The sequence below is a fragment of the Homalodisca vitripennis genome, chromosome 5, assembly GCF_021130785.1.
Source record: "Homalodisca vitripennis isolate AUS2020 chromosome 5, UT_GWSS_2.1, whole genome shotgun sequence".
In the NCBI taxonomy this organism is placed as follows: Eukaryota; Metazoa; Arthropoda; class Insecta; order Hemiptera; family Cicadellidae; genus Homalodisca; species Homalodisca vitripennis.
The window spans coordinates 77,300,123-77,324,750 of NC_060211.1; the positions used below are offsets into that span (position 1 = coordinate 77,300,123).

At 31.6% G+C, this 24,628-nt stretch overlaps 1 protein-coding gene across 1 annotated transcript; it reads right to left on the bottom strand.

Annotated features, from left to right (window-relative positions):
* Window positions 1–16,144: 16,144 nt before the first annotated feature.
* On the bottom strand, window positions 16,145–24,011 carry LOC124363871 (WSC domain-containing protein 2-like). The gene is made up of 6 exons (XM_046819140.1): window positions 23,909–24,011; window positions 21,162–21,309; window positions 20,413–20,579; window positions 18,966–19,113; window positions 18,239–18,399; window positions 16,145–17,269 (listed from the first exon to the last, which is right to left on the bottom strand). The coding sequence occupies exons 1-6, from the start codon at window positions 23,949–23,951 to the stop codon at window positions 17,118–17,120; spliced, it is 819 nt and encodes a 272-aa protein (XP_046675096.1). The 5' UTR covers window positions 23,952–24,011; the 3' UTR covers window positions 16,145–17,117.
* Window positions 24,012–24,628: the final 617 nt, after the last annotated feature.

Genomic DNA, 24,628 nt, shown 5'->3' on the forward strand with positions numbered 1-24,628 from the left:
TGCCCAAAATCCTTCCTCATGGATCTTTACATAAGACGACCCTTCAACAATACCGATCCATAATATCCTGTCACAACGGAAAAAGCACGAAGTTCCATTTAGGACTTTAAAGGAACAAAAAGAAATACATCTCAGGAATGCCTGTATAAAGTAATATGGATTCACATATAACCCAACAGAAAGTGGGGTTCTTGGCACTAGTAAAAGTTTCCATCATATGTTCCATTACAATTAATATTTTATCATTGTTTAAATAATAAAAGCCTACAAACCATCACCAAATATAAATTTTTAATCTTTTGGGATAGTCAGTCTACATGTACTAATATGTCAATGTAAAATTCTCTTATGATTGTACTGACTTTATTTACATTTAATTTTAATACCTTTAATTTTATTATTCACATTTAAATTCATATATTTTATCGTTGCTATCAGGGTTATCTGGAAGTCTAATATAAAAAATATTCGCTAACGCTCAGCGTAATCCCATGCAAAGGCATGCATTACCATCAAACTCGATGTTCCACGTATAAAAACACACATAAAAAACATCTCAACCGAACAACGAACATAATACGCTCACCCATCTCCTAGACCTGTTTCGGAGTTTGGTCTATCTGTACTAAAATCTGCATCACCCAACTATCTAGTATTCGGATGGATTTAAATACCAGGGAATTATTTGAAACAAGATATCAGACACTTCACAACAAATCAAACATTATACCTTAATTCGTCAAAGCAAGCTTGCAAATTGGGTCATTATGTAGTCACGAGATACTTAGAATCTAATTTAAACAACTAGGAAAGTTGTTTTATAAGCATCACTGTCAATTATAAGAATAATACGTATAAAAACCAACTTGAAATGCTCTGTGTGGATCTTTCCTCATGCTTGATAGGATTAAACGACAACAAGTTGAATTCCAAGCCAGGCATGTTAATTTCTTTCTGAAACATCTCCAACATGAGTGACAGATTAAACCACATCTTAACCGGCACTAAACCATTGATATTTCACACCATTATTCTCATTAAAAGGAGCTAAAATCCCTTTGGTCACCTAAAACCTGCTGTTGGAGGTAACATAAATATTCACAACATTGTTTTAGCCTGAAACCCTACAATTGAAAAGATATTATAAAGTGTGTAAGACTACCCTGTAAATGACCGCAATAACAAAGATTAAGTCAGCTATATTACGTTATATTTATGTTGTCTTAGTTATCTTTTTTTAAGTCTAATTGTACATTTTTTTATTTTTTTATATAGCACTTTTAGGTAGACATAAGCTGTTACGAACATTTAATTCATTTAAATGCTTAAGACTATTTGCTTAAGTTGTTTGGATTATTTATGTGGTTATTACTATAAAAGGTGCTATAATGTTTTGTGATTGTCACTAAATATACTATTTTATTATTATGTTCATCATTTCTATCTCAGAGCTCTATTCAACGTAACAACTAGTTAATATTCCGGCAGTGACTGCCACAAGACATAATGAGAATAACAAGTGTGCATTTGACCTTGTGACCCCACCCTGACCTCTCCTCATGAACTGAGTCGCTGATAGCGATTGATTACATGGTTCGCCGCTTGTAAAAAATATTTATTACAGAACCATTAACAGCTGCTGCATTTAGTTATAGTAAACAGTCGTGTCAAAATCCAGTAATAACCAAACAGAAATAACTGTTATTTTTTTGTTGGTGTGTGTTATAAGTAGAGGTAATTAATACTACCCATTAAAATATCTTGCACATTTATAACTGTCTTATTTCTATCAGTTAATATACTATTGTATTATTTTAAAACTTTGAAAACTATCCGAACGTTTATAATAATACCAGTTTCTTATATATCATGAAGAGCTACGTGAAAATACACACGTTATTATCAGTGAATTGTAATAAAAAAGTAGGTTATAGCTGCTCTGTAGATATGTGTTTTATTTGTATTGCTATACGGGTACTATTCAAAATCGGTAGAATATTACTTACAATCCCTTAAAGATTGTTTGACTTTAAGTTTATCATCAAGCAGTTTATGAACTTAAAGAGACATTTTTAATTTTAGGTCGTTAAGTTATTTCAGAACCAAACCCAGTGAAGATATGAGCAATGGAGTTTATAGGGTATTACAGGGACATAAACTAAAATCCTAAAAGGATCATAACATTGTACCTTGACTGCACAATCCGATCGCCTTAGCTAGCAAAAGAGATAGTTTATGTTGAAGTAAACAGTGCTATTCCATATAACAAGGAACCCGTATGATGTGAGTAAATTACGAGACATAAACCTACAAACGTACAAGTCTAATAACACCACACCTTACCAATGTAGTCAGGTCGACCTGGCTATTAAGGGATAGTTTATGTTGAAGGTGTAAACAATGCTTATACGATATTACAGGGATCACGTATAGTGCGAGTGAGTTACGACGACATAAAGTACAGACCTCAAAGGGTCATAATGCTACACCTTACCTGTACAATTCGCTTGGCTTGGCCAGTAAAGGGATAGTTTATGTTGAAGGTGTAAACTGTGCTTGTACGATATTATAGGGATCACGTATAGTGCGAGTGAGTCACGACGACATAAAGTACAGACCTAAAAGGGTCATAATGCTATACCTTACCTGTACAATCCGCTGGGCTTGGCCAGTAAAGGGATAGTTTATGTTGAAGGTGTAAACTGTGCTTATATGATATTACAGGGGTCACGTATAGTGCAAGTGAGTTACGATGACATAAAGTACAGACCTAAAAGGGTCGTAACACTACGCCTTATCTGTACAATCCGCTTGGCTTGGTCAGCAAAGTTATGGTTTATGTCGAAGGGCACACATACTGAGATTATATAGTCTACATCTTGTATGTGGCACAGCTAATGTTAACTCCTATTAGTAAAGCACTGTGTAATACATAGAACTATTCCAAAAAGTAATTCAAAATGAACACTGAAACTATTTTGACTATTCTAATGTAAGTTTTTATTTATAACATTCATTGAACAAGACACAATAAATGATGAATTTAGGTTGTATACGCGTTTTGAGCTTAAAGGTATAATTTAACACTTGATAAATTTAACTCAGTTTATCAGTCCTTTTTTCAAACCTCTAAGATCCACAGAACGTGCAAACTAACAAAAATAAATTGATTTATTTTATATATTTATCTGACAATTATAGAATCATTTTGACTGGAATAAAATAATATATGTAATGTATGTATACATGTGTGTGTGTGTGTGTGTGTGTGTGTGTGTGTGTGTGTGTGTGTGTGTGTGTGCGTGTGTTTAAGCTACTACATGCATACACGGTAACTTCATCGTTAATTATTACTAGTAATGAAGATCATCTTAAGAAGCCAAATAGAACATCACGAAGAAAAGGTTAAAAAAGAAAGTGGCATTCCAAACTCTAAATAATATTCTTGTTATTTCTGGCCATTATGTCATAACCTAAATCTATAATTAAAAAACCAATTAAATAATTAAATTCTTTAAATAAAATGTAATATACACTATGGCCTGTGAGACATAAGACATATGGACTCTTTTCCTCGACAAGCAATGCCTATTATACATAGTTTACTTGAACCTGCAGAGATATTAACATTATTTGGGGACGGAAAGATATTTTACTAACCCTCAATTTTATATTTTGATCCTCTAATATGGTTCTTAATAGTGCTGCTGTTCTCGTATTTATAGTGTCAAATTTTAATAATATTTTTAGGTGCAACTAGTAACACTACAAATTTTATATTCTTGGAAATGCCAATATCAATAGGAGAATCTACTGGAGAGGAGTCTTTCATTTGTTCGTCTCGTATTACTATTATATTCTTCTAGATAATGTAATGAATTATTACAAACCTAGAGGAAATCCTGTTTTAAATTGATACTTTGGAATAATGTGTTCTGCTTTTATAAACGAATAATCCTAATATAATGTACTAGATGTTATCCAGGGTTTTATGCGTAGGTAGCCTAGTTTCTTTTGTATTATCTTCCCGAGACTCAATAACAAAACAGTAAGAGTAAGATTTCTTTCAAAAATAAAACTAAGATGTATCGTACAATTCACTGTGTATTCTAATTGCAGCTATTCGAAACCAATGTTCCAATTTTGTATTTAACAGTTTAAATTTAAATTTTCATTAGTTTTTGTAATTTAAAAACTCGTACAAAATTAATTAAATGTTGTACTCGTATACAAATGATTGGCCACAACAAGTTTAGTTTATTAACATTGCGATCGGTGAATGGGCTGGTAAAAATATGAGTAAAATATTATCGTACTTATAAAGTTGGCTAGTTTACCCAGCCATTACCGCTCGGGGTAAAACTCAGAGTATAGACAATAACAAACTCAAAGTACAGTATTAAACAAGTGGCTTTTTCACTCTTTTGAATATTTCTAGCACGCGCATTCAGGTTTCATTGGCCACACATAGAGGAAAAATTAGTACTATGTTGGTTATTATGTTCAAAGATGTGTTTTATGTTCAACAGCTTTAAAAAGGTAAAAAAATGATTGATCCTTATTATGTTATGTAATCTATAAGTACCTGTACACTCACATGATTAAAAATTCTTTTACATTATTCTCTTACTTCAGAGAAGACGTTTTAGATAACACTTATTAATAGAAATTTTATCATTTAGTGGATAGTCCTACAACTGAAAGTTATAAATTATAATAATATAGAAAACTTTGCCTTAAGTTCAAATTTGTAATTTATATTTCTTTAACGTGAATAAAATTTGAATAAAGTAGGCTACAACTATATAGTAGAGTCACTAAACTTAATGCCGGAATTACAACAGTTAGAAATCCAAGACATTTTCCTGAGTAATATTTTATCTACTTATTTACATACAATTCTATTCTTATCCGATATTCATGATATTTCTAGATGTGCGCTTTAATAATTCTCGTTAGTTTTAAACTTGATAGTACCCTTTGCAGGTCATAATTAAAGATTAAATACTTGCTGCATTGTTAGTAAAAAACTTTCTTCCTCAATTTTGCAATGATATTAAAATTCCAAGACAGCTTTTTACGTAATTTGTAACTGCATTAGTTTTTGTCAATGGCCCGCTCCTCTTTCCCAGTACATCTTATAATCACCCTTTCAGAAATGGAATGGTTTTAAAAGTACACTGTGTTCCAGCTTCACGAAAGCATTCGTAAATATACAAGTATAACTGGCAATACGTTTTTTAAATATCATTACGGCTCACACGAATCTCTCGCAACAGATTCTTGAGAAACTCAATATCGGGAATAAGATCTTTTCCTGTGAGCTTATGTCGTTATTCTACTCGGAGGATTGGGAAATACTGACAACGTTTGGAAATTCTATCTCACTATTCCCTAAGTAGTGTATGAATACAGGTCTTTCATCAGCAATCTTATCTGAAATAAGTATGCGTTCAGCGGTTATGCCAATAAGCTAACTAGGATATACCTAATTTGTGGTTTATAACAATTTTCTTTGATGAACTTGTATTTGCTAGACTGACAAACACATATTTGGAAATTTTATCATTACAGTGGTTTAAAAGGATAGAGTTCAAAAGGTGTTTAGGAATAAATTTATGCTTTTAAGCAGACTAAAGAAAGTGTTTATTCCCAGATAAATATTTAATGCATTTATTTCACAAAACTTGAAGTGTATGTGTAGGTAGACTTTCTGTACCTCGCGGAAAGTGCCTTCTTTCTCTATTCCAATAAATAAACTGTACTAAGGGCTCTAAAAAGTATGATACATATATGAAATAAAGGTCAAATACTTGTCGTATCTACTTCAAAGCTTTATGTTTTTATATAAACAACCAATGCGAAATTAATACAGAACTGTAGTCTCGTTTAGTTTACAATACTAGAGTACGATGATATTATTCAGTAGAATTATATGGTTTTCCTGTACATATGTATTAAACTACATTTAATTTTAACAAAAGCGCAAACACTTGTTACATGACTCATGATATTTTGTAAAAATGTTCCTCCCCGAGAGGTGGAATGATAGAAACGTAAATCCGTGGGGACGGAGAGAGAAAAGATTGCTCGTATTTATTTTACAATCGTATCGACCTCGTGTTCCCCTCTGGTTCACAAACATTTGGTTTGTTGACTTTGAACATTGTGAATATTTTAAAAAATCACAAACTTAATTGTAATAATGTTTGCTTGATTTGATTTTCTATCGTAAGTGCTATGTGTTCTCCAATGGAAAATTATTTAATTTAGTAAAGAAATAATCAGATGACATGAAATGGTTATGAAAAATGTATACCACAATGCCATAATATATAGCCTTAAATTTAACGTAAGTGCTTTTGGATCAAATAATGTAACAAATTATATAATATTTATTTAGAAAAGCAAACATCACAATATGTAAATAAACCTATCGAAATCTAAAACTACTAAGCTGTATCGACTAATATAGTTCTTAAAATACACTAATCAATCAACTAATATTTTAATACGTAAATTTATGAAAATATTTTCTCTCTCATCGACTTAACCGATTCTGTTCACCAGCTGCGTAAAATATAATGAAAAGAAAATAAGTTCAGAAGAATTTTGACAAGTATAGATATTTTTATTAAATATTAAGAAAATCATAAACTTTATTCTTGTATGTACGTTAACAGAAATCCAATTTACGCTGCTATTCCGAAATTTCGTACAAAAACTTTAAAACTGACTAAAAATAAATTGGTTACATCAAAAGGGTAAATTACTTAGTGGAATCTAATGCACTAATCTGTTGCATATACAATTAAAACAAGTGTTTTACTAACAAAATAATTTTATTACTCATATCAAGAACTATTATGTTCTAAAAAGTATGATTTTCGTTTTAATACATAAAAAGCGGTTAAGTAAAATCTCATTATATTTTACTAGGTGACATTAGAACTAATTGTCACAATACTCAACTTAGTATCATGTATTTATTTATACAAAAACATGGTGCAACCTATCTAAGTGCATAGAACATATTTCTGCAAAGATATTTATCAATTAAACTTCTGAAATATAAACTTGAATCATAATGAAACCTTCAAATTGACAGAATGTTTCGGTTTTAGTGAGTAATATAGAAATTAGGTAGGTCGTTTGTGTCGAAGCAGGGAGCAATGTGGTACTTCAGAGGATTCTTTCAGGATGTGGTTCTGATGATTGCTTGTGTAAGTCAAGCAATCATCAGAACAGTTTTGTGATTTTGGTCAATCTTTTGACACTTTCAATGTTCATATGCTTCTCAAAAACTCAACTCTTATTGACTTGCTACTATTATTTTTGTTATATCTAAATGTTTTCAACACAATTCCAATAAATACCAATGGATACAACGTCTCTTGTTCCACAATCAAAGACCTTATATAGTTGCGCAAACGTCAGAAAACCAAAGATACAATGATTTTAATCAATTTGATAGAGAAATTTAAAAGTTAAGGATTGTTTTAAGCATTTCGGTTCAAGTTCTCATCATTTTTATTAATACATTAGATTCGAATATTTTTTTCTCCATTATGAAATGTTTTAATAGATTATAACATATTGTCTTAGCGTTGTGTAACCAAGCCAGTTTGTATTAAACAATTTTTAACTCTTTTCTGTTCCTTACGTGTAAGGACTATTAATGGTAAAACAATCAAACCACTAAAAACTGGTAACCCACAATATAAAATAACACACATATATTGTAACGTTAGTAAAAGTTACTCATCTTGTCCTAGTACTGGAAATAACGACAGATCGTTCTAGCGAATTATATTTGGCATAAAATAAATTATATAAGAATTATTACATTAAGAAGCAATTCTTTGAAATTTATATGTTTAAAGTTCAAATTACCATTGTTTATATACCTGTATATGTATATGATACTCAATTTTAATAAATATATTGGAAACAACTTTTGAAACTATACATAGTTAAAATAACATGTTATTTTTTGGGGGTAACAATTTAGGCATTGCAGTTTGTCAATTATGAATGTACCCTAACCTAATTTCTCAAGCTTGAAATTTTAGAAATTGATAAAATTATGTCAATATTTACGTTTGTTAGGGTATAGAGATCAGTCTAAAAGTTTTAGATTATTTTCATAGGCACACAACGTTAGGTTTTTTTTGGAAAATCGTGTAAAAGTTAATATATTAGAGAAATCCAAGGTTAAAAATGTAAAACAGAAGAACATTTTCCATCAACCATCCATATAAAACGTCACACGTTATCTGTCACATTTGCATTTATTGGTCTAACCTTTCTAGTTGTTGGATTTTAGTATTACCAGATTCTCCAACATAAAACAGAGAATGTCCATCCAATTGGCGTCTGTTACGTGTTGCAGTAGTCTATGACGTCAGAACTTGTACATAAAGGCAGCACCAGAGCGTACTAAGTCTTTTGTCTGACGTCACCGAAGTGTTGGTAATCTGCTGAGTAGATATAGTTACTGTCTGTGGTTTGCAGCAACTATTAGCACTTAATAGAGTTGTAATAGAGATTAAGTTGGAATCATAGTAGAGATGCAATCTTATTAAAATATATTATATGACTCAATAATAACAATTTTAAGAATTACTTTTTAAATTCTTTATTTAAAAAAGAACAGGTATTCTCTTATATAAATAGTGTTATCAAAAGTGAATTGAGGGAAGTGTCATCTTAGACTACCAGAAAAAATAGTATGTTGCTTTATTAGATTCAGGTTGAAGAAATAAATCACAGCTACTTTATTATAACTTTTGCGTAAGTAACGAGTACTAGCTATTTCATAATATTTGATAATAGGTAAGAGAATTTCATTAATGCTAGTAATAAATGAATGACTTATTCAATATAGTAAATCACATTGATTTAAATAACATAAATAATTCTTGACTATTACAAAAACTCATTAATTTAAAAATTCTGAGGTCGTATTAAAATAATTTCATTAGGTACTGAGAATAAATTTGTATCTTCCATATTACAAAATAATTTTCTACTTTATCTTTACACAACATAAAACGTGTGGGTTTAAATCTCCCAAAGTAAACGAAATTAATATATTAATCTGCACTTATTCTTAAAATTTTAATTGTTAGCAACAGATATAAAATACTACAGTTAGAGGACTACTGATTTGTAATTTTAAAAGAATTTTCAGATTCCAATGATAAAAAATAATCTCTTAAAGTAATATCAAATACCACATAATTTTATTTTTCTGTTGTTACTTAATTGTGTTTAATATATAGGAAGTGGAGAAAAGTGTATTAATGAGGTAACAGTTATGTACCACTTTGTTTTTGCTCCCACGATAGTCTAAATATCTCGTGAATATGCTTGCAAAGTAATATCAACCTTAAACACAGCTTCTAGAAACACGGCCTTTGCTATTTTCGTCGCGTAAATATTACATATGAGTTTTATATTCATAGCGTAATCTGCATTACTTTTAAAACGATCTTATTTGAGTTTACTGTCATTATCTAGTAATACCTTTTCATATAGCTATTTTTCATATTTACATCAATTGAGAATGTATAAATACAAATATTATTTTAATAGCAGCTTTAGATACAGCTTCGTATTAACTCTGTACAGCCTTAAAAGGGGCGTCGTTACGAATATTCCACCTGTTTTAAAATTTAAGCACAATGGGCCATCCTCCTCCCTCTCACTAACACAAAAGGGCTGGAACTTAGGGATAACATACAAGACCTTAAAAAATGTGCAAAATGTCTCTAAATATCCATGAGTGAGTGAAAGTAGGAGAATCACCATTTCCGAATCTCGTTTCGCTGCGCTAGGCTCTAAGAAAGTATACCTACTTCATCAACTGGTACGCAATGTGGTACACGTGTGTGGAGATATCACAAAATGTATCTTGCAGTAAAGGCATCTGAATGAAATCTCCATTACAAACCCTGTTCTTCTGAAACCAAACCCAGAAACAATCCATTGCCTGACGATGCAAGTAAAACACACACACACACACACACACACACACACACACACACACACACACACACACACACACACACACACACACACACACACACACATTAAAATCACTTCTTCTTACTTTTTGTGTTTTACTAATATAGTAATGGAACTTTACAAAATACACGAGAAAAACTCTGTAACAACACAATATATATACATATATATATATATATATATATATATATATATATATATATATATATATATATATATATAACGGTAAACAGCTGCTGTAATTAATTGATTAAATGTTTTCATTTTTTATTACATGTCAAGGGATTTGACTTTATATGCAGAATTTCTCCATGATCGAGTAACAAAACGTAGTTCAATTCAAATTGCATATATTTGGGTCAGGACGATAAATACACAGAGAGAGTTTGTATGCTAATGGTATGGATGACAAAGTAATTTGTTTAATTTTATATGAAACCGATTTCAGTTGAAAACTGTTTTAATTTTTGGATACTATAGGAATTTAGAGCCTTTATATAAAAACGAAATCTGTTACCTCGCCGACCCATTAGGCAAAATAAATTTCTATTATAATTCATAGGACTTAACATTCTGAAACATTTATGAAATAAAACACCGTAAAACTTAAATCTGACAGTGTATAGTCCTTCACTTTAAAATACCCTAACCTATACAAGTCAAAGACCTGCAGTGGTTCTTAGTGCCACCCTAGTAATGTTATACTTCGATGTGAGAAACCTACAAACTTTAAAAAAGTGTTGAGTTTTTACATGGTCTAACTTAATTCATCTATCTTAGACAGCTGACGAAGAATATCTGCCACTAGTTATACAAGGCCATCTGAAGTCTTCACCTTCTACTTCAGGTCTATGCAAACTAGTGATTCATGGAATTCTGGAGGTCTTCAACTCAAAGTAAATCCCATCATATTTTTACTCGAAAACTATTTTAAATCTTTAAATAAAAAGTACGGAGTCATTCCTTTTTTCTAACTACTTGGTTTTTTAATTTTTCCCACATATCTAGGCCTAGTAGTTCAAAAATTCTTAATCTGTGCAAAAATAATGAGTTTATTACATAATAATAATAATATCTAAATATTATGTGGTGTTCCATACTTGTTAAATCTATTTAATTTGTTATATATGTAACAGAATATAAGAATAACTATATGAAACTATTTACAAAACCCCATGTCATATTTTTGAGCTAAACGTTCTAGAAACAATCCAACTGCTCAGTTGCAGAAAAAATCTGTCCTGCACTCTTATGTAAATTTTGCTAGCCAAAAATCCATGGTTATGTTTAGTAGTTAAACTTAAAATAATTGTGTTGAATGCATCAGGGTGTCTTTGGCTTTATCTGTTGCTAGTAGGAATGTGGCACATAATAATTCGCATTAATGAAAGACACAGTTAAATTTTAAAATAAGAAAACCAAAAGTTTGTTACTAAACACATTTTCGGTTTACTTGTTTTATTCTTGCTTTACATAACAAAGAACTAATGTGAATTAATTTATAAAATATTATGCACATTGTGAAGAAAATATGTTGTAAAAATTATATTGCTGTAAAAATATACACATATTCATTTCTGAAAGAATATTCAAAATATGTTTAGAGCCCAGTATTTTATAGACGACAAAAGCAACAGCTTTTAGTATGGAGGTTCGCTAATAATCAAAATTAATCTTTAATATTGTGAACAAATAAACGTAAACATAAAGTAATGAAATAGCATTAGTACAGGAAATTCTACGTTCTTTAATAATAACATTTATTTTATAAATAATACTTTTTTGTATACTCTTATCCTAAGAACTTTATTTTTATTTTGCCTATTTTTTATCACTATTTATTACAGTAAATGCGTTTGTCTTTTCCTTTTTGAGGCAAACAAAAAGCGTATTTGTATTAACTCGAAAATACATTTCTTATGTTCTGCTGTCTGCGTTATGCTTTACTTGTATTTACTAACATTACTACCACAAGAGATGGGCCAATATTTAATTTCGACTATTCCAGTGTAAAAGAAGGAAAGTAGTTGGCTGTCAGACTGCAAATGTAGCGCTAATATCACCGGGCATCGTTCCCTTGAGTGGAAGGGCGGTGATCGAACCACCAGTAATTGAATCTGGATTTCATTACTATTTCTGTAGAGAATCAGATTAAAACGGAGTGTTTATACACCAAAATGGCTGTGAATTACTACCGTAATGAATTACTATCCGTATTATTAAAGATTAAATTCGAAGCTATTACAACAATTGTTAAGACAATTTACATAATTATTTAAACTTTATCTTTTGAGAGAGAGCTGTAAATTTATAGTGATTACTAGGTTTTACCTATCAGTACATGCTAAATTTCAGTATTTTATATTATTCAAGAAAGTGCAAATTATGCTGTGATGATGTAGTAAACAACATTGTGAATTTTTCATGTTTAATATATCAATAAAGTCCCAATTAAAATTATATTACTCTTTTTGGTTTTATGAATCAATAACATTAAGTTAGTTTTCTTGGTTGGTGATTGCCGATCTGACCATATTGGTCTACAGAGCCACTATGTACAAGGAAATTAATTACTTTATTCAAACTATTTCGATGCCGTTTTAAAATATTCGTTTCTATCGTACAAAACAATAAAATATTCGTTCCTGTGCCCGGATTCGAAGATTGGAGCAAAATCCTAGGAATAAAAATGAAAATTCACTGAACTTGGTTTTTTCAATTTGGTTTTCCAAAGAAAGATTGCTAATCACACTACTTTATATAATGAGAGCTTCATGCCGGTGTGTTAAATAAAAAATTTTTTATTGATTGATATATGAAGATTATAAATGTTTAATACTTCTTAAATACACTGTAAATGATTTCCCGTATCACTGGATGATGAAAAATGTCTAATTTGTATAAAATTTTATGTTGCAGGTAAAGCTATATAGAATTTAAAGATAATCCAAAGGAAGACTTTACACTGAAGTTAGTAGGCTACTAGAATCAATAAAACAATTCCCTTGTATTGTACTTGATTCCCTCAGTGGATTCCTAGACTTAACCTTTAATGCTCTTTTATTCTTTCTCCATTGATAGAATTGTTTCTTAACTGTGCTAATGTTTATCCTTTCCCTCCAATCTTGCCAATTATGCTTTTAAAAACAGAAATTATATTACAGTATCACAATTGAAAATTCTTTACTTTTAATCAATACTAAATAAGTTATGGATATATAGATTGGTTGTGACATTGAACAAAAATATAACTATTAGTTCTAATACTAATGCTTTCCCCATATCGTTGTTTTAATATTTAAAATTTCTCTGGAATATTATTTGTCTACCTTTATTTTTAAAATATCAAGATTTCTATAATTTTTGCTCCAGTTAATAATACAAATTTGTAGCTATATAAAACTAAAAAAGCTAATAAAATGAAAAAAATGAAATGGTAAAACTTAGAAATTTACGTCTTAACGTTCATGTGATAAAACAAATACTTGGCTAAAAGATATCTTCAGCAAAAACTAACAGAAATTTGGTACTCACGTGGTGTTAAAGTTGGGAGCCGCAATTTGTCACAAGTTATGAGGATGTGTTGGGTAGATAGGTTTGGCGTCGCGTTGTGGTGTGACGTGGGGATCAGTTTCGGAACAGACCGAAGTTTTTACCTCAGATTTGTGATTTGCATACACTTTTCGGCTGTCTGGTAGAATATAAAAACTCATCTTTTACTAAAACCATTATATGAAAAGCAGCACCGATGTTTCAAATATTTATGCAACAGGTAAAAGTTTTATATAGCTTAAAATATAAGTGTAACTTTAAACATAAAGATCATAAATCGTTTCGTAAAACTGTTGTTGTACTTCCTCAATTCGTATAATGTTTTAAGACAAAAATTTGTTCAAAGTAAGCAGTTCATAAATACAGTTGGTTTTTAACCCTGTTACTTCTTTAATATTGATAATTATGACAAAACCTTAGGGGCTGTTATTAATTTAGTAATGGCCTTCTTAAATTTTTAATTTTGGATTCGTTTGAAAATGTAAAATATATTAAGGTCTATATTTTAATATCACAACTCTTACCTGATAACTGATCATATGAAAGCAATGTTGTTACATTACATTTTAGAGTAAGTTTAAACGTCTATAAACAAAATAGTAGATATTTTTAACTAAAGATTTTTATGTTCAATAAAAATTTATTAACAGACCTGTTTCAAATAAAAACTGTTACATTTGGAACACTTTCTCAAATGAATATCATGCCCCAAAAGTTAAGGATAAAAATAAAAGTTAATTTCCTACTTTCATAAATGGGTGAAGCAAATATCAAGAACGGAGTTGTATTTTAAATTATACACTGCTTTTTAATGGATAAACTAAAATCTTTATGGAATGTATGTAGGAGAAAGTATTCAATATTTTAGTACTATATACCTCAAATTGCGAGTTTGTATTTCTTATTAAACGTTTGAGAAGCATTAATCACCCTTTTTCCAGGAAATTATTTAATAAAACAATAATTCAGAAACAAAAAACATGCAATGTAATGAATGTTCTAAAAGTTCTTATGTTTAGTGGGTGATAAATATTATGCCACAGCACATGCTGCAAAATATGCCTCACTGAGGTTTAATGCAGAACTTCAAATCTATAGCTTGATTTACTATTGGCACATAGAACGACCGAAAATCTTACGGCAAAGAGAATTTTACATCCCCGGAAAACAAAGGTAAAATTCTGTCAACAAACTGCCTGATAGGCCTTAATGATGCACAGCAAGGTTCTTTTCCTGGATATGCATCATCATCGAATTCATTCTTGTATGTGTAGAAATGAAGATTTATGCAACAATTCTAATCTACAAATGAAATATTTCTCTTGGTATAATAGATTCCCATTTTTGATAATTAAATTAGATTTTATAGCAGTGTTTAAACAATAGAAATTTCTGAAAATTATGGTGAGTACAAGAGGGTGTATTTACTTTCCTCTCTGTTATTGTTTTTTTTTAGATCTATAAATAAAAGTTTTAGATGCTGAAATCTCAAATTATTTTACTCGGTGTGTTTACATATTTGTCTATTCCAATGTTTTCTATTTTCCATCTTGATCATTCATAAGAGTAATGATAAATTATTTGCTTACGCTCAGCCAAATACCGTAAAATGAAATAAAGTTTTATACACAATTTAAAGTCAATGAGCCGTTCAGTTTTCGAGATAAAAGCAGTGAAATGATTTTGCTTTGAAGGAACCATATTTTCTTTATGTGCATTCATTTTAGCGGTATATAAAATTTGCATACAAGGAAGTGGAACTATATATAAACACACATTATTAAAATAAAATCTTTGAATTCATCTTTCCAAGAAATAACCATGATATAATCAAGAATATCATGAGCTTGCATTTTTCGGCATGTTAGTACTAAATACATTTTTTAAGTCAGTGGCATTTATAATCACAAAGTATATTATTTAACGAGGAAGTACCTGTCATCTACTGAACCCTTGTGTTTTCGCATTACAAAAAATCCTTATTATATGAAATTCTATTCTATCCAGATTTTGTTTTCTAACAAGGCAGTAGATTATCTTTAATATTATTATGAACCTTGTTTTAATGCTTATTATTGTAAATATGGTATTTAAAATATAAAAGCGTACTTGATAGTTACCTGATACATGAAATATCATCCAGTTGGCCTAGGGAGAGTTGGACGTAGTAAACTATCGGGCTCGTCTCGGATATCATTAAAGTCCTCTGATGGTTGAATTAGGAGGTTATAGCTAAGGCAAGGAGGGTTTCTTTCCACTGTTCTTTCCAGCTGGTACGTAGCTACTAGTAATAATTTCAACAGCTGGTATATTGAATTAAAATTTCATGTAAAAATGTAAGGTTTTTTTGTTTGCTAGGTCTGATAATAATATAAACAAAATTTTATATCTGAGAATTATGATAACCATCGCCATTGCAATAATAGCTTTGTGCACTTTGTTACATCCATGTCTTAAAAAAAAAAAACACTTCATTGTAATCCTCTTGTATGGGTCGTGCTCACTTTGTAATATTTTAATTATAGAAAGTATTATTAAGGATTTGTTAAAAAAAGGCTTGGGTTTGAATCAGGTTTAATTGAGCAAATGCATCAAATCATATAAAACAATTTTCTTACACATTGTTTACAATGTAACCGGGGTATTCGACGTTTAAAAAGAATAAAATGTATCATTTGAAATAGCATTTGAGGGCAATTCTAATACAAGCAAATAAATATCGTCCGGTCAATTCGACACAGTGGAAATAGTTTTGGTTTTTAAATGTTAATATTATCAGAGATGGGAATACACTAAATGATTAATATTTTTTAAAGTATGTAATAACTTTTCTCCGGAGCCATCCTTTGTTTAGGACTGTTTCAGCAGTACTGTGACATGTGTGAGATGGTGAAATATTTGAAAAGTGGATGCATATATATGAAAGCATTGGTGGGAGGTTTTCAATGAATTTTAACACATTTTCCCCGAACTCATTTTTAATAACCCATAACATCATTCAGAATTAAAATAAAGAGTAATTTATTGTATTCCACATAATTATAATTTTATATTATTATGTGCAGCGGCATAATGAATATACTTTTTATACAACTGGAAACTGTCGCGGAAGAAATAATTCTAATACAAACAGGGACCTACTAGCAAAAGCGTCAAATTATATTTAGAACTTTTCAAGCCTATTAAATTAAGATTAACAAAAATAAAACTTATCATTTGATCTAGCATTTTAGGGTCATATTATCACTGAAAAATATAATATAATCTTTGTTCTCACGCCTTTCAATATCTCACAAGTTCATCATAAAAAACAGGCGCATCATACAAAGGCAAACTGCATAGCGGGAAGTAAATCACTATCTCAAAAACAGTGGCCAATAAGACATTTTAAAATCAACGAGTTTTTTGTTACGTACAGTCTGTTAAATTTGAAAAGAAATTTTCATTTTAATTACTAATATATGATACTATGGCCAAAATATTAAAGTAAATCACAATTCAATACAAACGTATGTTACATTTTTTCCTAATTGTTGTTAACTCAATGAAAGTTGTTGGTGCTCAATTCTTAATTCTCGTCGAGATCTGCAAAATGCCAGCGATATTATCAAAACAGAAATGGAGATGAAGAACGTGACGACGCCGATGAAGAGAATAAGAGGAATAATGTTGGATCCATGATGACTAACTGAAACAAACCGTATTATTGAAAGAACCAACAAATTGAATTGGAATAAAGGTAGCAAACGTGTTATCATAATATACTAGTTTTAACCTGATCACCATATATTCAATCAATAATATTTCCAACATTTAAACAGATATAGGTATGCAGTCTCCACTAAAGGGCTGGGGAAAAATTCCATACATTCTATATGTTCCACGACCTTTTTGAAAGTAGCGTATTGTGTTCCTAGAGTCGGAAGGTTTAAATCATTGATGGAATTTAGTTTAAGTTACCGTAACATTATAATAATTTATTATTGCAGCACCAAAAAGTTTTTCATTTAATGCAATTTACTATTACTATGATATTAATACATTTTATTGAATTTCCTTGTTTAAAGTACTTTTACGTCCCATATTTACATTCATAATCACTGGAAATAAAATACCGATATAATTATAAAATTTAATTGCAGAATTGTACATTATAATAGATCTATATTAATTTAAGACAGAATAATTCATATAATTATTATTAAAATTTTATATTTTTTAAATTAAGTCTTGCCTTGGATTTAATTTAGTTTTATGTTTACAGAGTATATTATTCTTCTACCATCAGATATACTTGAATATTATGCTATACTTCAGTTTAGAATTAAGCTAAACAAGAATTATTCAAATTATCCAGCAAGTAAATTTATGGTCTATCTACAGATATAGACTGGTGGGTAGATTTTTCTTTGCCTCATAAATTCGGCAATCCTACCTCCTCACTCTAAGTAAAATGGCAAGGAAAAAATTACAATATTATTTTTAAAAAAACGATCAAAAGCCTTATGAATAAATCGACCATACTACTATCGATTCAAAATAAAAATGCATTTAATAGTAATAGGGACCCCATACGAACTCTCAAAAAAGAATGATAAAAACTCCATTATAAAATGTATTAAATTGTTAATACTATTATTATATAATAATAGAATACCTGCGTTCAAGTCATTAGTGTATGTTTCGCTGTACTCGTATAAGGAGATTGTTCGAGCACCTCCACAACTCTTGGTGTTATCTTCTTGACACCGGAAGGAGCACTTCTTGTCATCTTCAGCAGGAAACTCAAACATCTTATGTACGCAATGGCAGAAGTGTCTGAAATTTAGAACTATGACGTACAATATAATACATACAAGCTTAAATCTTAAAGAAGAATATTTGTGAGAATGTTCTAACTAGCTTAGAGTATATTTCCATTTACTTTGAAACAGTTTATTATAAAAATAATTAAATACTATGAAAATATCATATCACAAAAGGGAATATTTCAAATAATAATCAACGAATGTCTCATAGTATAAAATAAAAAATCACTCTAATAACTGGTTTGTATAAAGTACATAAATATTAAGTGCCGGAGTAACTAAAAACAAGTAGATTTATGAACTAATGTCGAGCCTATTAACGAATATTTAGATTGAGTGCTCAGGTCTGAGAAGCAGTTGTTAGAGGCAGAACGTAACAAATAGATTTATTCAAATAATTACAAGTCTTTAACAATATTCCTAGCAACCTTTTACAATTTTTCAAGAAACCTCAGATCTTCATTGATAGGTTAAATATAACTGTTAAAAAATACTACCCACAGGAAACTGAAGAGTATTAAATAGAGAGTAAATTAATTATGGATAACCACCATTCTGACAAAATGGCATACTCACGGGGTTCGGTAGGCGGCTAACTCGTTCCCGGACTCTCGGCAGAGGTCCAAACACTGCACCAATTTGGGCTGCCCTTCGAGCCTCTTTCCCACCAAACCCATATTGTAGCAACCTACGTACTTGAGCTTCTTCTTGTTACTAGCGTGCTCTGTGGACACAACCAGGAAACTTATCATTTGTACGATATATATTGTCCTGTATGATCACATACACAGTTGGTAGCAACTCACATACTTGAGCTCCTCCTTGCTACTAGCGTGCTCTGTGGACATAAACAGGAAACCTGTCATTTATACAATATATAGTGTCCTATATGATCACATACACAGTTGGTAGCAACTCACATACTTGAGCTCCTCCTTGCTACTAGCGTGCTCTGTGGACATAAACAGGAAACCTATCAGTTATACAATAATACTCTATTCTGTTATACTGTTATTCTACTTTATGGTCTCATACCCATATTGTAGCAAACTTCGTCTATAGGCTTATTAAATGAGATAATTAGTATGTTTTATCTTCAAATGGTGCACTTTTGGGATGGTAGGTGCAACACATGCGAATATCCATTGTGTTAATACGTTTTAAATACCCATGTTTCTCTACAGATACGAGATTCTTTACTTGTCTAGAATTAGACCCCTACACATAGTTTTTGTATGTGGTAATTACTCGTTAATCCATTCATCAACATGTAGATTAGCAGAGAATGAAGGGTCTATACCTTGTCTTCCAAGAAACGCAGACTCATGTGTTGTTTCTCTTTTGAGGAGATGTGAGGATCATCATATACGATAAAATAATTTGAATATATGTACAAGAACTTGGGATAGAGAAATATGTAACAGTGAGGAAGTCCTTTTCCAAACAATAAATAACATGAATATAAGACTAGTTAAACGGGTGGTGATGTTTTTGGTGTTATAAATATACTATTTCACTAGACACCAATGCAAGATGTATTTATATCTTGAATTGAAAATTTACTCTACAGATAAGGGAATTGCACTAATACCGATGAAACTAACCACCAGAAGTAATTAAAAATATTCGATATCATCCACAAAGTTTTCAAAGTAAGGTTTTGTGCTCTTAGATTTTGGGTTTTTAAGTCATTGTTGGCATGTAGTTTAATCTACCGTAACATTGGATTAAATTATCTTTGCATCACAGCACAGTTTTTCAGCAAAATTTAAGGTCTATCACAGTTTGGTAGATTGTTCTTTGCCACATGTATCCGGCATTTATACCTCCTCACTCTAACTAAGATGGTAGGGATAAAGGTATATAATCAAAAGTCTTCTGAAACAATCGACCCTATTACTGTGAATTCAGAATATAAATAGTATCTAATAGTTACTTCGTACAAACTTACAACTAAGAATTATCAAACTCTATTATAAAAGTTATTAATTTAAAGGACCATTATTATATAAGAAGTCAATACCTGTGCGTAAGTCGGAATGAGTTTGATTAGTGTATGTTTTGCTGTATAAGGAGATTGTTCGAGCACCTCCACAACTCTTGGTGTTATCTTCTTGACACGGGAAGGAGCACTCCTTGTCATCCTCAGCAGGAAACTTAAACATCTTCTGTACGCAATGGCAGAAGTGTCTGAAATTTAGAACTATTACGTACATTACAATACATAAAAGATTAAATAATAAAGTAGAATATGTAAAAATAAAATTTACTAGCTAATTTGGAACATATTCCCTTTTAATTTGAAACAGTTCATTATACAAAATTATTTATATAGTACACGAATCCCATAACTGAAGAAGTGAAGTTTAAAAACGACAATAAACAAATATATTAAAATGTAAAATAAAAAATCACCCAAATGAACGATTTTCATAAGGTAGATAAATATTAAATGCCGCAGTCACAACAAACGAGTATATTTATGAACTAATGTCTAGCCTAGGGCAGAATATTTAGACTGAGTGCGCAGGTCTGAGATGCAGTTGTCAGCGCTAGAACGTTACAAGTACTTTTATTCAAATAATTACAAGTCTTTAACAATATTCCTAGCTTCCTATGACGGTTTTTCAATTTGATATAATAAACCTCAGAACTTCATTGATAGGTTAAATATAACTGTTAAAAAATACTACCCACAGGAAACTGAAGAGTATTAAATAGAGAGTAAATTAATTATGGATAACCACCATTCTGACCAAATGGCATACTCACGGGGTTCGGTAGGCGGCTAACTCGTTCCCGGACTCTCGGCAGAGGTCCAAACACTGCACCAGTTTTGGCTGTCCATCCAGTCTCTTCCCCACCAAACTCATATTGTAGCAACCCATGTACTTGAGCTCCTCCTTGCTACTAGCGTGCTCTGTAGACACAATCAGGAAACCTGTCATTTATATAATTATACTCTCCTGTATGATCTCATACACAGTTGGTTGCAACACATGTACTTGAGCTCCTCATTGCTACTAGCGTGCTCTGTGGACACAACCTGGAAACCTGTCATTTATACAACATTTTTTTTAACAGAGGGCCAGGTTTCCTAGGCCTGTTAGTTGCCTCTCAGCCATCCGGCTTATGGTGCACCCCTCTCCCAGGTTTAAGCTGTATCAAATTCCAGGCCTTTACAAAACCATGAGATCTTCTGAACAATGCTTTCCTGTTCCAACCCCTCTTCCGTATGCATAAGAACACCTAGAGATCTTGAGCGTTTGCTCTGTAATGCCGGACATTCAAATATGACGTGCTTGACTGTTTAGTCAGCCTCGCCACATTTCCTGCACAGTGTTTCCTGAACTGGAATACCTATTCTGATCAGGTGATTTCGGAATATCTAATGACCTGTAATAAAACCAGTCACCTTTCGGATCTCCGTTCTACTCATTCTAAGGGCATCTGCTGCAATGTTCCTTGATGGTCCCTTGAGCATCCGCTTTGCTTGTACATTCCCCTCAGTATTTCTCCAATGTTGTAGGTGTTTGTTAACCATCCACTTGGTAACTGATCTACGTGCTAAGTTATATGAGACCCCACACGTTGATTCAGGACCGGTAAGAGGACAGTTGGCTCCCAAGTTAGCGCAACTGTCTTCCCCTCCATTACCTGTGATTCCTCTATGTCCAGCCACCCAAGTTAGAATAACTTTATTGGTTTTCGCCAGCAATTTCATGACCTTATAGCATTCCCAGACTGTCTTCGAATTACAGTCATAGTTGGTCAAGGCCTGCAGAGCAGCCCTGCTGTCCGAGTTAATGTAGATGGTTTTGCCTTTGAAGCCCCTTTCCACATTAACTCTTGCACATTCTGCAAGGGCTGTAACTTCAGCCTGAAAGACAGCATTTATACAACATACTCTCATGTATGTACTTATACACAGTTGGTAGCAACCCATACATTTGAGCTCCTCCTTGCTACTAGCGGGCTCTGTGGACACAACCACGAAACCTGTTATTTATACAATAATACTCTCCTATAATATGATCTCATACACAGTTGGTAGCAACCCATGTAGATGAACTCCTTCTTGCTACTAGTATGCTCTGTAGTCGTAGCCAAGAACGATATCAGTTTTACAATTATAGTCTACTGGTTGGTGTCATACCCTGATTGAACCACGAACATGAGATATTTCTTGTTTCTAGCATGCTTTGTGCATGCAACCTAGAAGAAGTTTTCGGGTATACAATATTATTGTACTCTATGGTCTCAAACGCACATTGTAGCAAACTACGTTCTATAGTTTCGTTTAATGAGATACATAATATATGTGCTCTTTAAATGGGGCTATCAAGGTATTTTTGAAAACTATTAAATTCTAATATGGGATCAAATTTAAACGATATTATATCTCTTCCCTCGTATTAGCTAACAAACCTGGGGTGACAGTTGCAACACAAGCGAATGTCCATTGCGTGACATTTTATACAAACCTATTTTTCTCTACAGATACGGGTTTCTTTTCTTATCCCGAGTTTGACCGCTCCACTTAGTTTTTGTGTGTGGTAATCACTCACCACTCGACTCAACAACATGTGGATTAGCAGAGATTGAATTTTCTATACCTTGCCCTTTAAGGAACCCAGATTTACGTGCTTTTATTTTGAGGGTACGTCAGGATCATCACACACGATGAAAAGATTGGAGTACCTATACAAGAACTTGCGATAGGGAAATACTTTAGCAGTGAGGAAATTCTTTCCCGAACACAAATTCACATAGATATAAGATGATTTATGCATTATGTATGCGGTTGGTTATTTTTGTGTTGGTATCTATATACTATTTCACTATTGAGTTTTCTGATGAGGATGACAAGGAGTGCTCCTTCCCGTGTCAAGAAGATAACACCGAGAGCTGTGAAGGTGCTCGAGCAATCTCCTTATTCGGCAAAACTTACACTAATAAAACGACTTAAACGCAGGTATTGACTTCTTCAATGCAAAATATTTATATTTTGTATTGGTAAATCAATCTACAGATAACGGTGTTAAATTGATTCATTATAACTTGTTATGGGACTATGTTTGTATATTTTGTATACTATGTTTGTATAGTTCCCATTGATAACTATGGGAACTCCCTACTGGGTTCTACGTGGCAGTGGATGGGTTCAATAACCACCAATATTCCAAAGCTATGCGGGATAGCTAATAGCTAATAGCTTTTTCTCTTTGCACAAGAGAATACCAACTATTTAAATGAGAAATATTCAATAAACTGGAACACTTAACTGTTTGAATACTATACAAAATAGCAATTGACGAAATATTTTCTTTTCTTCACTCTCTTTCTTGTAAAAAATAAGTGATACGAATAAAATCCACAAAACTTTCAAAAAAGGACTTTACAGATTGCACGAACGACTTAATTGAAACTAAATAACAACTTAACTGTACATCAGTTAAGTAGATAGTTACTACTCTTAGTTCTCTTAATAGTTAATAGTAATACTCTATTTTGATTACCTGCAAGTATAACAAGAAGAGTAGCCAGATACACAGCAGCCATGTTACCCCAGCTGTGACATAGGACATGCCTCGGCTGGATGGGTTGGGAACTACATCGTCTCTGCGGTCTCAGTTCACCACAACATCCTCCACACATACTCATTGCAGCTATCTCTCAGTTCTGTTTGGTTTCTTTTTTAATGAATATAACCGATTGAAATGTATATAAAGTAGTTTATTAGATATTTTTCATACAACATTTTTTGCACATCAAAACATAAAATCTTACAATTTAGTTTACTAAACAACATATTCTGACATTATAAATAACAATATTCATTTCCTGAGACTCTGGTGCAATGTATGGGATTGTAATTTGTCCTTTCGAAACCACCAGTTAAGAGCATTTAAATCCACTCTTATTTTGCAATTTATAATTTCCCTGGCTTCTTGCTTATAATAGAGAGCAGTATCAGCAAACGCAGTTAAGTACCCCTGGAATTTTCCATTTAACAAATTATTAATACATTTCATATACGAGATTGCACCCAGGATAAAACCTTACGTCACTCTACAAATATTTCCCCCTATTTCACTACAACCATTCAGCACTTTGATACATTGCTGTCTTTTATTTAAATAACTACTGAACCACTTCTGAGCTGTAACTCTAAATCCACAGTAGCCCAATTTCACTAGTAAAATCACATAATCCAGAGTGGTAAAAGCATTAATAAT

Bases quoted from the DNA above. Each gene is read 5' to 3' on its own strand.
- LOC124363871 (XM_046819140.1), bottom strand. From the start codon at position 23,951: ATGGCTGCTGTGTATCTGGCTACTCTTCTTGTTATACTTGCAG. The intron at 20,580-21,161 runs GTGAGTATGCCA...TCTAAATTTCAG, and splicing joins TTAGCCGCCTACCGAACCCC to ACACTTCTGCCATTGCGTAC. The intron at 17,270-18,238 runs GTATTCTATTAT...GGTTTGTTTCAG, and splicing joins CACTAATGACTTGAACGCAG to TTAGTCATCATGGATCCAAC.